Consider the following 17,698-nt stretch of genomic DNA (forward strand, 5'->3'; position numbering starts at 1 on the left):
AGTCTGCTAGGGAATGGCCTGAGGTTGTTAGGAGTAAGCTTGAGAAGGAGGTTTCTTTGGGTCGAATGGCAGGTCCTTTTAAAATATCTCCTATCCCCCATTTGCGTATTTCTCCTTTAGGAGTGGTTCCTAAGAAAGAGCCTGGTAAATTTCGTTTAATTCACCACTTATCATTTCCAAAAGGTGGATCTGTTAATGATGATATTCCGGATGAATTATCGTCTGTGTCTTATACATCATTTGACATGGCGGTTAAGTTGGTCAGAGAGGCTGGGCAATTCGCTTTAATGGCTAAAATAGATATTGAGGCGGCTTTTCGGTTACTTCCAGTTCATCCTTCTTCACATTATTTGCTGGGTTGTTGCTTTGAGGGTTTTTTCTACATTGACTTATGTCTCCCGATGGGTTGTTCTATTTCTTGTTCTCTGTTTGAATGCTTTAGTTCATTTTTGGAATGGGTTGTTAAATTCAGGTCTGGATTTTCTTCAGTAGTTCATTATCTGGATGATTTTCTTTTTGTTGGTCCCCATGATTCGGACGTTTGTTTGAAATTAAGGGATTGTTTTTATTCAATGGCATCTGATTTTGGGGTTCCTATTGCAATGGAAAAATCTGAGGGTCCAGTTACGGCCCTTAAATTTCTGGGTATTACAATAGATTCTGAAAGTATGGAATGTAGGCTGCCTCTGGAAAAGATTGTGGATTTGTCAGAAATGATTCAGCAATTTTTGGCGGTCCGTAAGGTGACTTTGAGAAAAATGCAATCTTTACTTGGAAAGTTGAATTTTGCTTGCAGAATCATTCCTATTGGTAGAGTTTTTTCTAGAAGAATGTCATTGGCTACGTCTGGTGTTAGTAAGCCTCATCATTTTGTAAGGATTAAAAAAGGTCACAAGGATGATTTGAAGGTTTGGTTGGAATTCCTTAAAAATTTTAATGGTGTTGCAATATTCATGGAAGCTAGGGTCTCTAATGTTGATTTGGATTTGATAACTGATGCAGCTGGGGGTGTTGGTTTCGGGGCTTATTTTCAAGGGCATTGGTGCGCTGAAGTGTGGCCTCAAGAGTGGGTCAATTTAGGTTTAACCAAGAACCTAGTTTTCCTTGAGCTATTTCCTATTCTGGTGGCTCTGTTTGTGTGGGAAGTGGATTTGATGAATAAATCCATATTGTTTCATACAGATAATATGGGTGTTGTTTCTGCTATTAATTCTTTATCTGCATCATCATTACCAGTTTTGCGTTTATTAAGAGTGCTAGTCCTGAAATGTTTAAGTATGAATGTTTTCGTCAGGGCAAAACATATCCCTGGTAAGCTTAATTTGATAGCAGATTCTTTATCTCGTTCACAGTGGTCTCGCTTTCGAGAGTTGGCGCCTCAGGCGGACGTAGTTGGAGCGACGTTTCCCGTCCAACTTTGGAAGCTTGGGACGGAGGATTGGCTGAATTAATTAAAAAATCTTTGGCTCCAGGTACTTGGACGTCCTATGTATCAGTTTGGAAGGAATGGGAAATGTGGTTATGTCAATCTGAAATTAAAGAAGGGTATGATGATGTCACGGGTTGCTTATTGGAATGGATGTGGCATTGGGGAAATGTGGGTTTGTCACCATCTAATATGGAAAGAAGATTGGCGGCCCTTGCTTTTAGATTTCGCTTATTAGGTTTGTCTGATGTTACAAAGGTTTTTTGGGTCCGTCAGGTTCTTAAAGGCTTGAAGAAAAAGACAAAGGTTAGAGATAAGAGAAGACCTATTACATTTTCTTTACTTCAAAAAGTTTGGGTGGTATTAGCAGAGATTTGTGCATCAAGATTTGAATTAATATTATTTAGAACGGCCTTTGTATTGGCCTTTTTTGGGGCATTTAGAGTTTCGGAATTGGTAAGCCCTAGCAAAAAAGTGTCAGGTGGTTTACAAAAAGAAGATGTATTATGGAATGATAACAGAGTAGAAATATTACTGAGAAATAGTAAAACGGACATATATGGGAAAGGCAAGAACATAGTGCTATTCCCTAGCGGTGGTGAAATATGTCCATGTCAGGTAATGATGCTTTATGGGTCCATACGGCCTTTGCAGGATGGCCCTTTGTTGGTTCATTCAGACGGTTCTTTTTTATCACAATATCAATTTAGAGCCATTTTAAGAGGTTCAATTGTTTTATTGGGTCTTAATCCTTTAGAGTTTGGATCTCATTCTTTCCGGATTGGAGCGGCTACTGAAGCCGCTATGTTAGGTCTCAGAGAGGATATAGTTAAAAAGATTGGTAGATGGGGTTCAAGTCGTTATAAATCTTATGTTAGGCCTGATTTAAGGATATAAAAAAAAAAAAAAAAAAAACCTTGAATAGAATGTATGTTTTGGAATGTTTGAGTTGTAATCATCCTGAACACTCCTTTTTCTCTTATTTTAGGTGTAAAGATCGTATGGGTGATGGGGCATTCGTTTATATACTGGGCCAATGCTGAGGCCAGTAAGAAAATGGGCGGCCTTCAGCTTGGGTGTCCTGTGGATCAATGGGAGGTCAAATGGTTTGGGATTAGGGGGATGTGCTGGGAACTCTTTTTTCCGTTGTTTCTAGATTTTGGCAGAATGTTTCCTCGTCCTCAGGTTTTGATAGTGCATTTGGGGGGAAATGATTTAGGTATGATTCCTCAAAAGGAACTAGTTAGAAGAATCAAAAGAGATCTGGGCAACATAAAGGAACTTCATCCTGAAATCAAAATAATTTGGTCACAGATTACTCCTAGGTTGGTTTGGAGATCAGCGAGGGATTATGATAGGCTAGAAAAGAGTCGTAAAAAAATTAACAAAATAATTAGCTCTTTTGTTAAGAGGTTGGGGGGAGGCGTAGTTTTCCACCCAGATTTTGAAGTAGATGGAGCTGAGGAATTTTATTTAAAAGATGGTGTTCATTTTAACCAATTTGGGCTGCAGCTATTTATTTTCGATATAAAAGAAGCTTTGGGAAAAATATTGGGTTTGGCGGGACTGGGCTGTTCGGTCAGTCCAGTCGGTGGCGGGGGTGCTAGTTCCCAGACAAATATGGTACGCAATATGGCCAAGTGATTTGGAGGATTTTAAGTAGTTGCCTCTCCATGGGGTGAGTGGACAACTGGTTTTATAGGGGCAAGGGGTTCCCTATTAAAGTTTAGGTGTACTTGGACGGACTCAACAGGGATATAGCTGAGTCCAGTTGTTGAATAACGGCCATCTTGTTTTTGTGGGTTTGGGAACTAGCACCGCTGTGGTTTATGTTTTATTTGTCAGTAATGTTATTTATGAACATCAGGTATGTTCTGTGGAAAAATGTTTGAAAATGTTTGAAAATATTTATTACTCAATATTTAAATTGTGTTGTTAATAAAATGGCTGCGGCCAAATTTTATACCAAAGCTGTGTGTAACTCTTTTATTTATGTTATTATTTTAACTTATAATGGTTATAAGATTAAGGCCGGGGATTGACGACTTTAAAGGTCAGGGAACCCCTGGGAGTTCGAAGTAACGGGAAGGGGACTTGACCGTTGGAGGAATTAGGCCTTGGGTGTGATTGGTTATTTACTGTAGGGGGCGGGCTTAGCACGCGCTGTTACGCATTTAAAGAAAGAGCGGGAGAATCTGTCATCAGAATAATTATCAAACCTTTCTAGAAAGTGCTCCCTCCCTCCCTCCCTAATCTTTGTTTTTCCTTCCTTGTTCGTGTTTGTCGCAGCAAGGCGGGGGTGCTAGTTCCCAGACAAATATGGTACGCAATATGGCCAAGTGATTTGGAGGATTTTAAGTAGTTGCCTCTCCATGGGGTGAGTGGACAACTGGTTTTATAGGGGCAAGGGGTTCCCTATTAAAGTTTAGGTGTACTTGGACGGACTCAACAGGGATATAGCTGAGTCCAGTTGTTGAATAACGGCCATCTTGTTTTTGTGGGTTTGGGAACTAGCACCGCTGTGGTTTATGTTTTATTTGTCAGTAATGTTATTTATGAACATCAGGTATGTTCTGTGGAAAAATGTTTGAAAATGTTTGAAAATATTTATTACTCAATATTTAAATTGTGTTGTTAATAAAATGGCTGCGGCCAAATTTTATACCAAAGCTGTGTGTAACTCTTTTATTTATGTTATTATTTTAACTTATAATGGTTATAAGATTAAGGCCGGGGATTGACGACTTTAAAGGTCATGGTTTTTATGTAATACCTCGATTGTGAATGGACATTCATACTGAACACATCCTATCACCACGTAATGAAGAGTGTTAAAAGAATGCTTTGTTTTCCCTTATTTATGCTTGAGGAAATGGCCCCTTGTGCTGTTGAGAACCGTGTTGCAATAAAACCTTTTTTATTTTTCCAATAACACTTTGGAGATTTGTTTGTTAAGTTTTGCCGGCACCTTTACAAAGTGGCTATCGGATCCCTTCACCATTCTCAGATATTTGGAATTAATCCGTGGCGTGCTGAATTCCAGAGGAGATTGGTAACAAACATCCTTGCCGGGGAGATCAAAGGAGGAGGATGAGATATGCTGTTTGCAGCTGTAATCACCAGTCAGTGAGCTGACCACGGCAAGTGCCAGCCTGCTTCATTAGCACTTATTTCTTAACAGGTACTACCCAAAATTGTGAGCAAATTTTGTATTACTATATTGATTGTTATCTGCAGCAGAGTTATAATATGAGGCACCACTTGTTCTCTTTTGCATTATATGACAAGTTATTTGAAATGAAAGGGCTATATTGTATACATGTTTGTCTAAATATATGTATAGGTGTGTATATATTTCTATGAAAAAGGTTTAAGTAGTAGCGCTAATACAGGATCATGGAATATTATATGTTCCACCTGAAGTTATCTCATATGGAGTTTCTGAATTGTGGAAATCAGGTTACTCTTAGGGACTTTTACTGAATGTAATTTAATTTGCACAGATACAAACTAACATATGTGTGTCAGAAAAAAAACTTTATAAGTATCTATAATAAATGCAATTTCAAAGGTTAAAAAGGAATTGTACAAAAACAGAAGACTTTGAAATAGCAGCAACTTCTCTAAAAGAAAAGTTTCGGGAAAAAAACTTTGACACAAAAATTGTGGAAGAATCATACAAGAAAGTAGATAGTTGGAGGCAGACGAAAAATACAAACCGAGAAAACCAGACAAAATGTTCCACACTTTGTCACCACCTACAATCACGCTGCTCCTCAAATTGAAATTCTTTTGAGGAAACACTAGCACATATTGAAGAATGATCCATTACTTACAGGAGAATTACCAAATAAACCAACGGTAACATATTGAAAAAATATGAATTTAAAGAATATTCTAGCTCCCACAAAATTGAAAACACAAAATAAAACAGCAGCAAAAACGTTAAATCCAGTAAAAGGCTTTTTTAAATGCGGTAGAAAGAATTGTGAATGCCGCAAACATACCAGCACAAACAAAACATATAATAAATGGATTTTAAACAATGATAAAGACCAAATTCCAATCACTAGCTTCCTGACCTGTAAATCAGAGTATGTGGTTTATCAAATCGAATGTAAGTGCCAAAAAATTTACCTTGGAAGAACTAAATGGACTTTACAGACTCGATTACTGGAACATGTGAAAAACATAGAAGGAGAAATATCCAAATATGGTCTCAGTACTCACTTCGAGGAACATCACAATAATGACCCAAAAGAACTAATCATTAAAGCAATTGAGCAGATCCCTCCTAGTTTTGGCAAAGAAAGACTACTACAACTAAGAAAAAGAGAGATTTATTGGATACATCACTTGGATACACGAGTACCATATGGGCTAAACAAGAACATTGACTTAGCCGCATTCCTTTAAATTGAATCAGTCTTTTTTCTTAAATTCAAATTAAACCTAAGGTCAAGGGATAAACAGCTCACAGCACTTCCATTCCATTCTTGCTTTACTCAGATATGTATAGATCCAAGTATATTTTATGATAAGTACCACATTGGCTAAAAACAAGGACATATGCATATTTTATGATAAAATTAATTCATATTAAGTTGTATTTAAATACCAAATATTAATATTTTTATTAAATATTTTTTAACGATCTACATCCTAAATAAAAACTATCCTCTATGGGGGTTTTTATCTTCATTTTTAATACTTCTTAATATTTCTAAATATTTTTCACACTTATCTAAAGTTTTCTCTTTAAAAGTGAAGAGAACAAATTAACTACAGCCTTTTTGTTCGTTTTTATTTTTTCTTTTTTCTTCTTCTTCTTGTATATCAAATTCAGACTACATAAACCCATTTTGATATAAATAAACATAAACATAAATATACAGAAATATGCTATAAATTAATAAATAGAGGCAAAAATTCCCTAATTAATGGACTCCATTTAAATACATATCCGGGTCCACTAGCATAAATAGATGCTTAGGATGGATAAGGATGCACCTCTGATAAAGTTGACTAGTGCTCAACAAAACGTGTAAGGTATCACAAGATAAGTGATGTCACTTCCAGTTTTTCTCGCTTCCGGTTTTTGGGCCACGCACGCCATACGGAGCTCCATACATTTTTCATGGGAAACAGATAAGTTTAACATAGATGTTTATAGATACTTATTTTTTCCTCAATGTAGTTATTTTAGTTTTATATTACCTATGTGATCACTAGGTTTTATTCGACTCACTAGAATCCCAGTTTTTCTATTAACGTTTTTTTATATCCATACTTTTCTTATAGCTAATTATAATTATCAACTATAGCAGGGTTTAAGTGTTTATACCTCTCTGCATATGCATCTATTTTAAACATAAACTATTATACGCAATTTTTATTAATAAATTAATATTTATAAATTCATCTGCATTTAAAAATAGAATACTTTTTTTTACAATTGTATTGCACACATTAATTCTGGTCAATAGACCCACCCTCATACTTTCTACGAGTTAGAGGGCAAGGTTTTAATATACCTATATTAAAATAATGACCATTATTTGGTTAGTTTTTATTTTATATATATTTTACAAACATATGCTTTTTTGGTCTATATGTATATTAATAAAATTTGATTTTTTTTATTTTTTGGTCCCAGGGCCTATGATTCACCAATTTTCAAATGATCAGTGTATATTGATAATGGTGTTTCTGTTCCTACACACCAGGGATAGGCAAGGTGTCCGTACACGGACACTGGTGTCTGTGACAGGCCCTTGCAGTGTCCGCCAACCGTTTTGAGGAGTGGAGGGAGGACACAGTGTGAGACTGTGAGTGTGTGTGACAGTGTGCAAAAGTGTGTGTGAAAGGCTGAGGCTGTGAGACAGTGTGTGTGACAGTGTGCAAAGGAGTGAGACAGAGTGTGAGACTGTGAGAGTGTGTGTGTGACAGTGTGAGACTGCAAAAGTGTATGTGTGTGACTAAAGGTATGTGTAAGAGTGTGGGTGTGTGTATGAGACTGGGAGGCTGTGTGTGGGTGATAGTGTGCAAATTGATAGTGTGCAATCGAATGTGTGTGTGAGATAGACTATGAAGGTATGTGTGTGATAGTGTGTAAGCGGGTGTGGGTGTGAGACTATGAGGGTGTGTGTGATACCGAGTGTGCAATTGAGTGTGTGTGTGTGAGACTGATCTAGCATAGCGTATACCTATCCCATGCATGTTTAAACTCCTTCAGTGTGTCTACCATGTCTACTGGATGGCTTTTCCACAAGGCATCCACTATGTCATGATCCGGTGTACATGCGCTCAGGAAACAGACCCTCGGGGCAGTGGTAGGGATTTGAAGACACCGACCCCTGACCCGGGGAAGAGTATCCTGGACGTGGATAGATGATATTCTGTGATCCATAGTTGCTAGAAGTTATTGAAGAATTAATGGAGGGTGCAATATTTGTTTACAATATATTCTGGCTTCACTGTGAGTTATAATTAGTTAACAGGAGTAGCTGCAGGATTCAATGAGAGAAATATATAGCAATGTTCAGGCTCCAGAGTAAACAGGTAGAAGTTTGATACTTAGATGCAAACTAAGGTTTGTTGTAGGTTCACAGTACATAATATTATATAAAGCTGTATGTCAGAGTTAAGCACAGCTGCACAGGTATTTAGACAAGCTGCAAGTTTAGGCATTAATTACTGTTTGTGCATATATTGGAGAATCACATGAAAGCTTTAATTGAACATATAGATGCAGAGTTCTGAATATGTTAACATATTTGCAGCAGGATATTTCAGCAATGACAACTTGTAGCAGGGAAATAGTTATAAAGTTCTGAGTAAGATGCTGTTGTAATTAGAGAGTGATGATAACCAAAAGTATGCTTGATTTATAATAAAGTTCAGAGTTTGTTAAGTAGCAGTGTCCAGGAAACAGAAATGGAATTATTTGGATACTTGCGATTTGATGATTTTAAGCATTGGTAATAGAAAATGCTGTAGGTTGAAATAGTTGGCAATTTCATGCAGGAAACAGTCACAGACCTCTGTTGTTCATGATCATAACTTCAATATTAATGCCAAGCACATTAGACCTGAGAAGGCTTAAAAAGAGACTGAGGTAATCAGGTGCATGAATGATTAATCAGGCAGGCAAGCAAGCTGAATGTGAATACTGCCCAAATGCAGCAGTCAGAGAAGGAAGTCTTAAAGGGATAGTGACATTAGGCTGAGATATGTTACAGATCGCCCTCCTCAAAGGCGACCTCCGGGCGCCCAACACAATCCAACAGGAGAGAGAACAAAAATGATATGGAGTACCGGTAGTAGGTGTATGGAGATCAAGAAAGGAGGGTTGGAAATCTCTTGAAAAAGTTGAATGATGAAGTAAAGGCCATGTAATTCAGGTATCAAAAGATCTTGACAATGATGAGAGCAAAACTTGAAGTCAACTTTTTTGTAGTCATAGTGAGAATGCATGAACGTAACATACAATGAGCTTCCTACCACAGAATCATCCTGAGGGTAGATAGGCGTATGTTCTTCATGATAGATGAGCATGTACATAGCCAATGAAATGGCAGCCAGTCCTAGAGATATGAATAGGCTTTCCTCAGCTTCAGAAATAGAGATGCAGCATTCTGGATTGATAACCAGATTAACCACCTTTGGGTCAGAGATTTGAGTATCCTCAGAATTAACCTCTTGGCTGAGGATTAGATATACTCCAAAAGAAAAAGCTATAGCCACTTCTAACGCAATAGCAGGGCTTTCTTCAAAGTAGGAGATAGGAGTGTAGAGTGCAAGATTTGTCCAGTTCTTGCCATCTTCTAATTCAATAGGAAATGTCTCCTTACTGGATTCAGAAACAAAAGTGTCCTCACTAAGAACAGGTATATGAATGCCCACACCAGGGCCAGGTTCAGGAATACCCACATCTGGGCAATGTTCAGGAATATCCTCAATAGGATCAAGTGTAGGAATGCCAATGCAAGGGCAAGGTACAGAAGTACCCACATCTGGGCAAGGTTCAGGAATATCCTCAGTAGGATCGGGTGAAGGAATGCCCATGCCAGGGCAAGGTTCAACTATAGAGAAAGGAAAAGAACCCACTTTAGAGCCAGGAACCATACTCTCTTCTGAGCAGAGGGCAAGGCTTTTTTCAGGGTTCATAAACGAAGAATTAACAAGACCCACTTTACAGCCAAGAACCATACTCGCTTCTGAGTAGAGGGCATGGCTATCTTCAGGATCAAGTATTATTACACGCATTTCTGGGTTAAACAAAGGAATACCCATACCAGGGTCAAAAACAGGAGAGTCCACCTTGATGTCAGGTTTAGTAGTATAATCATGGAAAACAGGAACAGGAATGGGCACAGGGGAATCTTCTTGAAGAACTTTTGTACAAGTTTCAGGTTCAAGAATGTCCACTTGCGAACTTGGTTCAAAGTTGTCCTCACAGGATTGAGTATCAGGAATTCCTGTACAGGAAACTGATGTAGTAGAAAATGTAGGTTGGTGCAAAGTATCTCCCAAGGGAAACAATTTCTTAGATGCAGTAACAGAAGAATTTTGAGAAGGTGAAGTGTACTGAAATATGCCACACTCAGGTAGATGCGGAGGAATTGTGACACAAGATTCTGACTCAGAAGTTGTCTGGGGTTCAGCAGGCATACTTATTTGAGTTTGAATATAGAGCTAAATTCTCCAAGGACTATCTCTGGTAAACTGTTAGATTGTATATCTGGAACAAAATTATCTTTTGTTTCTAGCACAGGATTTATAGACATTGAGGCAGCATGAGTGGGATGCAAGAAATCAATAGTTGGAAACAGTTTCTGTAGTTGTTGCAGAGTCTGAGAAGAGATACCATTAGATATCATTAAGAACAGACAGATGGTGACTAGAGACAACATCCAGCTTGGTGTTGACAGTGTCATGAGGCAAGAGAGGGTCTGGTACAACAGAAACTGAAACAGGAGATTCAGGCTGAGTTTCCTCTGTGCACTTTTGATTTTCTGTAGGCAGAAAGACTTTCTTCTTATTCTTCTTTTTCTTAGAGAGCTTAGATAACTGATATTTCTTCCCAGTATGAGGCTTCTTAGGTTGCTGCCATTGTGGCTTGTAGTACCTTATATCAGGTTGAGAACAGAAATCCTCTTCATCACTGGATGCATAATTCTGATGTAATAAATCTGCATAGTAGTTGAGGGGACCTTTTCTCCAAACAGCAGTCTGTAAACCAGATGTCTTTTCTTCCGTCTCTGAATCTGTCCAATCTAACGATTCCATGGGAATATCAGAAATAGGAAGATCAGTATTTCCATGAGAGGTTTCATGATGGGAGCTGTCTGTATCATCCATATTGTAAATATAACAACCAAGGATGTCATTATAGCAAATAGGTTGAGGTTTTGTCTGAGTTTGTGGCGAATTAAAGTTGCGCTCATACCAGTCTAATGCCAATTCAGCTGGATCTGCAAAGTCATCCTCCTTGTTGACATATTCAGACTCAGAATCAGTATCATCAGGATAGGAATCACAAACAGGAGGAGTAGATGGTATTCTGGAACAGTAGTCCTGTCTCTTTAAATCTTTAAAGGTCTGAATTTTTTCTGCTGAATCTATGAATGCATCCTCTTCAGTTACATAGTCAGACTCAGAATCAGTTTCACCAAAATGGAAATCACAAACATGAGGAACAGATGAAATTCTAGAAAAGTGGTTTTGTCTCTTTAAATCTTTAAAGATCTGATTTTTTTCTGCTGAAGCTATGGTTAAATCCTCTTCATTTTCATAGTCAGATTCAGGATCAGTTTCACCAAAATGGTAACCACGAACATGAGTATAGGACAGTCTAGAATAGGAGCACTGTGTCTTTAAATTTTAAAGTATGAAAATCTTCTGTTTTTCCTTTAGGGATTGCTTGGCTCTGAGATATGTTGTAATTTTTTATTTTCCTTTGAGGGTCGGTGCATCCACTACCACTGCGGTTCCCTTTTTTAGGCATTAACATTCTGTCATGATCCGGTGTACATGCGCTCAGGAAACAGACCCTTGGGGCAGTGGTAGGGATTTGAAGACACCGACCCCTGACCCGGGGAAGAGTATCCTGGACGTGGATAGATGATATTCTGTAATTCATAGTTGCTAGAAGTTATTAAAGAATTAATGGAGGGTGCAATATTTGTTTACAATATATTCTGGCTTCACTGTGAGTTATAATTAGTTAACAGGAGTAGCTGCAGGATTCAATGAGAGAAATATATAGCAATGTTCAGGCTCCAGAGTAAACAGGTAGAAGTTTGATACTTAGATGCAAACTAAGGTTTGTTGTAGGTTCACAGTACATAATATTATATAAAGCTGTATGTCAGAGTTAAGCACAGCTGCACAGGTATTTAGACAAGCTGCAAGTTTAGGCATTAATTACTGTTTGTGCATATATTGGAGAATCACATGAAAGCTTTTAATTGAACATATAGATGCAGAGTTCTGAATATGTTAACATATTTGCAGCAGGATATTTCAGCAATGACAACTTGTAGCAGGGAAATAGTTATAAAGTTCTGAGTAAGATGCTGTTGTAATTAGAGAGTGATGATGTGAGAAAACAGGTCTGAATGTCTTTATAATAAAAATTGAAAATTGAATATTTAATTAAATGGTGAATGTTTGTATTCATAATCTCCAATAATACCATAGCTTAGGTATTAGGGACCTGTAGGAATACAATGTTACTAGAAGATTTGTGTGAAATGACACAACCTACATGACTCTGTAGATGTGACAGACTCTATTCAAATGTTGAGAAATCAGAAATAGGTTTAGGACTGTAAACATCATAGATATGTTTTAAAAATTCTGAATGAGAAATCATAATTGGTGGTTCAGTGATTACCAGCTTATAAACTTAGACAAATGAATATGAGGTCAAGTTGAATAGGATCAATCAACAACAGAATATGATAATGGATTTGATAAGAAGTTAGTTTGCATTTTGTAATCCAGAGACAGATGAATCAAATAAACGCTATGTGGTTAATAATCCCTCTTATGGTTCTTCAGTAATGCATTACTAACATACGATTTCCTAGCATGCTTATCAAGTTAATCGTTGGTGCACATACTTTAAACTGATTTGGTTTTCAGGTTATGAGAGGTAGCTTGTCTTACTTGTCAGAAGGAAACCCCAGCGTCTAATGCGGAAGCAGGAGAGCAGCGTCTGATGCGAACAGCAAGTGCTGACTCTGGCGTGCAGCGCGGTGTTACAGCAGAAGCGGAGATGACGTCACCAGCAGCCTGAGCATCCGAGTCCAGGCTGATTCAGTATGAGCGGTAGAAACTCACAGCTGTCTTTAAGACACAGAAAAGTACACTCCTAATTTGCAAGGAGTAAAGTTAAATAGCAATTCTCAAATGATCCCAAAGATATTAGGGACTTGTAGTTGAACATCAATAAATGTAGCTTTAGATAAGGATAGAAATTGGCTTAACATACATAAGTTAATAGAGAGACAATTTAGCTGTCCTCTATTTCTCTTTAATAATCAAGCAATGAATCTTGGGAAAGGTGGTGTTTAAATAGGGTTATGTTAGGGGAGGAGTACTTGTCTTAAAGGCATATTGAGTAGCCAAATGCTGACAGATCCCCCCATTCAAGAGCCCCTCCCAGCAGACTGAAGACCCGGTTTGGAAGGAAAGCGAACATGAAAGTCCCTCAATAAATCAGGTGCATTCAAGTCTCCCAAAGAAACCCATGAGTTCTCTTCATCACCATAACCTTTCCAATGCACTAGGTATTCAAGCTTCCTCCTACATATCCTAGAGTCCAGAATGCCATCCACTTCGTAATCCTGAGGATCAGGCAACGTGAGATCAGGGGCGTCAGTAGATGGAACCGTGGTACCCACAAACAGTTTTAATAATGACACATGGAATGAGGGGTGAATTCTCATAGTGGGAGGTAATTTTAAAGTCACAGCATTCTCGTTTATTACCTTAAGTATTGGGAAAGGACCAATGTATTGATCTGCTAGTTTTTTACTGGGCACAGATAATTTGATATTTTTCGTGGATAACCAAACCATATCTTGGGGTTTATAGTCGGGAGAAGGTATTCTCTTTTTGTCGTAATATTTTTTCTGTGTTTCTTTGGCAGTAACCAAATGGTTCTGTAAAGATTCCATAACGTCTTTTATAGACTCAGTATAATTGGAAACTGATGGAGACTGAGAACATGTAAGTGTATTTGGATAAGATCGTGGATGAAAGCCATAAGTTGCATAAAAAGGAGAGACTTTAGTTGAGGTATTAATTGAATTGTTGTAAGCGAATTCTGCGCTAGGTAGCCAATCATACCAATCATCTTGTTGGGATGAGATAAAACATCTCAAATACTGTTCTAGAGTTTGGTTTAGGCGTTCCTTTTGACCATTTGACTGTGGATGGAAAGCAGTTGTTAGCCTGAGTGAGATATGTAAGGTCTTACATAAAAAAATCCAAAATTTTGAAGTGAATTGACTTCCACGATCTGTTACAATGGATGCTGGTAAACCATGTAGTCTAACTACATGACTATGGAAGTATTTTGCAGTTGTGAATGCAGATGATGTTCTTTTTAATGGAATAAAATGTGCCATTTTGGTTAGATGGTCTACTACTACCATTATAGTGTTGTGACCATTTGAGATGGGCAGGTCTACAATAAAATCAATAGCTATCATATCCCAAGGCTTTATGGGTATAGGTAGAGGTGTTAAGAGACCATGGGGTTTATGGTGTTCTTTCTTTTTCTTTGCACAAGTGTGACAATTTACAACATAGGTTTGAATGGTAGTTTTCATCTGCGGCCACCAATAATCTCTACTGACAAGTTCAGTAGTTTTTTCAATGCCTGGATGTCCAGCTAAAGGGGAATCATGATGTTGTTGAATAATTTGGTTTCTTAGAGATGAAGGTACATATATGAGACCATTATTCATGTATAGCCCAGATTCAGAATCTGGGGTACAAATTGGTGGTATATCCGGATCATTATGTTGTGCTTGGTAAATGTCAGATGTTACTAGATCAACTGCAGCAATAATTTTAGTTGGCAGAATGATATATGTAAGATTTTCAAAGTCTTCTGTATTTTCAAAAGACCGGGATAAAGCGTCAGCTTTTGTATTTTTTGTTCCTGGAATATGAGTAAGTATGAAATTAAACCTATCTAAGAATAAAGCCCACTGTACCTGTCTTGAGGACAGAGTTTTATTTTTCTTCAAATATTGAAGATTTTTATTATCTGTGAAAACCTGGAAAGGGTTTGTAGTTCCCTCCAATAGATGTCGCCAATGTTCCATTGCTGATTTCATTGCTAGTAATTCTTTATCGCCTATCGAATAATTAGTCTCGGCAGGAGTTAATCTTCGAGAATAGTAGGAGATAGGATGAAGTTGGTTATCTTGTTTTCCAGGTTATAAAAGTATAGCACAAATTCCAACATTTGAGGCATCCACCTCCAGGGTGTATGGCAAATCTGGATCAGGTATTCTCAAGATTGTAGCTGTTGAAAATTTCTCCTTTAAATTGTGAAAGGCTTGCTCAGCTTTGGAATCCCAAACAAATTTTTGTTTTCCAGTAAGACGAGTTAAAGGTTGAACTATAGTGGAATAATGATTAATGAATTTCCTGTAAAAGTTTGAGAAACCTAGAAATCTTTGTAGAGATTTCAATGTAGTAGGTGTTTGCCAATTGATTATGGCTGTTATCTTTTCTTGATCCATTTGAATGCCATTGGGTGAGATAATGTATCCCAAAAATTTAATGGTGTCTTTGTGGAATTGACACTTTTCCATTTTGGCGTATAACTGATGATCACGAAGAGTAGAGAGTACCCATCTTACATGTTTTCTATGGTCCTCTAGAGTTTTAGAATAAATGAGAATATCGTCTAAATAGACAATTACGCACACATCCATGAGTTCTTTGAAGATTTCATTTATAAAGAACTAGAATGTGGCGGGGGCGTTCGTCAGACCAAAAGGCATAACATTATATTGGAATAACCCATATCTAGTTTTGAAAGCTGTCTTCCACTCATCTCCAGATCTCATACGTATTAAATTGTATGCACCTTTAAGGTCTAACTTGGTAAATATGGTTGCACCACTAAGGCGTTCAATTATCTCCGGGATGAGTGGTAATGGGTATCTATTTTTTATGGTGACAGCGTTGAGGGCTCGGTAATCTATTATTGGTCTGAGTGTGCCATCTTTATTTGTAACAAAAAAAATAGCAGAGGCTACTGGTGAAGAAGATGGGGAAATGAAACCCTTTCTGAGGGTTTCATCTAAATATTCCCTAAGATGTTGTAATTCTTTTTATGAGAGAGGAAATATTTTTCCTGATGGTATCTCTACCCCTGGTTTTGTGTCAATCGGACAATCAAAATGCCTATGTGGAGGGAGTGATTCAGCGTTTTTTAAATTAAAAACATCATTGAAATCATGATATTCATGTGGTAATGCAGGACCTATGTGTCCAATGTTAACAGAGCTCCGGAATCAATAATGGCTTCGTTCTGAAGTTGAAGATTGTCCCACTGTAAAGATAATGTTAATGACAAATGTAATAGTTGTTTAAATTTTTCAAATGCGCAATTAAGCGACAACTTACCCTTCTTTTGACAAGAAAGGATTGGACATGAGGCAATGTCGTGATCTTTATTTGCGCAATAAAGGCAGAGATTAGCTGATCTTCTCCTTTGTTTTTCTTCCATACTTAGAGGCCCACAAATTGTACCTATTTCCATTGGTGTAGGAACTGTATAGGTTTTTTCTTGATATGAATGATAAGATCTTTTGGGCGTTGTTTCATAAGTATGTTTTTCAGTCTTCCTTTCACGATACCTTCTGTCCATTGCTATGCATAGTTTGATTAATGCATCCAAGCTTTCAGGGAAATCCACTCTTGACAGTTCATCTTTTAAATGCTCAGATAAACCTAGGCGGAACTGATTTTTTAGGCTTATTGAGTTCCACTCTGAATCCGTGACCCACAGCTGGAAGTCCGCTATGTAATCTTCCACTGGTCTTTTTCCCTGTTTAAGGGATCTTAATCTATGTTCAGCGGTTTGCTGTTTATTTATATCATCATAGAGTATGGCCATTGTTTGAAAAAAGTTTTCAAGAGAATTTAGAATTGGATCCTCTGTTTCAAGAAATCTATCTGCCCATGCTCTGGGCTCTCCTGTGAGATAGGAGATGGCTGTAAAAACTTTAATCTTTTCAGTTCGATAGGTTCATGGTTTCAGAGTGAATAAAAGAGTACAAGCATTCTTATATTCACGAAATTTCGTGCGATCACCAGCGAATGGGGTTGGAGGATTAACCTGTGGTTCTGGTGTCTCATTAGCTTTTTGGGTCACAAATTCATTCAATATTTGTTTTAATGTTCTGTTCTCATTTTTTAGTTCGGTTAAACCTTGAGCCAAAATTTCCACCTTTTGACTTAGAGAGGAGATTTGATTGGCCATTTCTATAGGATCCATATTGTACCTGGAAATATGTGTCTAGAATTAATATTATTTCTTTTTAATGGCTTGATTATTCTGTGAGAAAACAGGTCTGAATGTCTTTATAATAAAAATTGAAAATTTAATATTTAATTAAATGGTGAATGTTTGTATTCATAATCTCCAATAATACCATAGCTTAGGTATTAGGGACCTGTATGAATACAATGTTACTAGAAGATTTGTGTGAAATGACACAACCTACATGACTCTGTAGATGTGACAGACTCTATTCAAATGTTGAGAAATCAGAAATAGGTTTAGGACTGTAAACATCATAGATATGTTTTAAAAATTCTGAATGAGAAATCATAATTGGTGGTTCAGTGATTACCAGCTTATAAACTTAGACAAATGAATATGAAGTGAAGTTGAATAGGATCAATCAACAACAGAATATGATAATGGATTTGATAAGAAGTTAGTTTGCATTTTGTAATCCAGAGACAGATGAATCAAATAAACGCTATGTGGTTAATAATCCCTCTTATGGTTCTTCAGTAATGCATTACTAACATAAGATTTCCTAGCATGCTTATCAAGTTAATCGTTGGTGCACATACCTTAAACTGATTTGGTTTTCAGGTTATGAGAGGTAGCTTGTCTTACTTGTCAGAAGGAAACCCCAGCATCTAATGCGGAAGCAGGAGAGCAGCGTCTGATGCGAACAGCAAGTGCTGACTCTGGCGTGCAGCGCGGTGTTACAGCAGAAG

At 37.4% G+C, this 17,698-nt stretch overlaps 2 protein-coding genes across 2 annotated transcripts in view; one reads left to right on the plus strand and one right to left on the minus strand.

The window, feature by feature from the left end:
* The window catches only part of LOC128657045 (uncharacterized), a 62,684-nt gene extending 59,613 nt beyond the window's left edge, over nucleotides 1–3,071 (plus strand). The window contains exon 7 of the mRNA XM_053711268.1: nucleotides 2,415–3,071. Within this exon, the coding sequence (XP_053567243.1) occupies nucleotides 2,415–3,070 (656 nt within the window). The 3' untranslated portion in view covers nucleotide 3,071. The remainder of the gene's footprint in view (nucleotides 1–2,414) is intronic.
* An 11,815-nt stretch (nucleotides 3,072–14,886) lies between these two features.
* On the minus strand, nucleotides 14,887–15,267 carry LOC128657046 (uncharacterized). Its single transcript, XM_053711269.1, has one exon. The coding sequence runs from the start codon at nucleotides 15,265–15,267 to the stop codon at nucleotides 14,887–14,889; it is 381 nt and encodes a 126-aa protein (XP_053567244.1).
* Between the last annotated feature and the right edge of the window lie 2,431 nt (nucleotides 15,268–17,698).

The sequence above is a fragment of the Bombina bombina genome, chromosome 4 (genome assembly GCF_027579735.1).
Source record: "Bombina bombina isolate aBomBom1 chromosome 4, aBomBom1.pri, whole genome shotgun sequence".
NCBI lineage: Eukaryota > Metazoa > Chordata > Amphibia > Anura > Bombinatoridae > Bombina > Bombina bombina.

What these genes read in the sequence shown, in the direction of transcription:
- LOC128657046 (XM_053711269.1), bottom strand. Translation starts at nt 15,267, where the DNA reads ATGGAAAAGTGTCAATTCCACAAAGACACCATTAAATTTTTGGGATAC.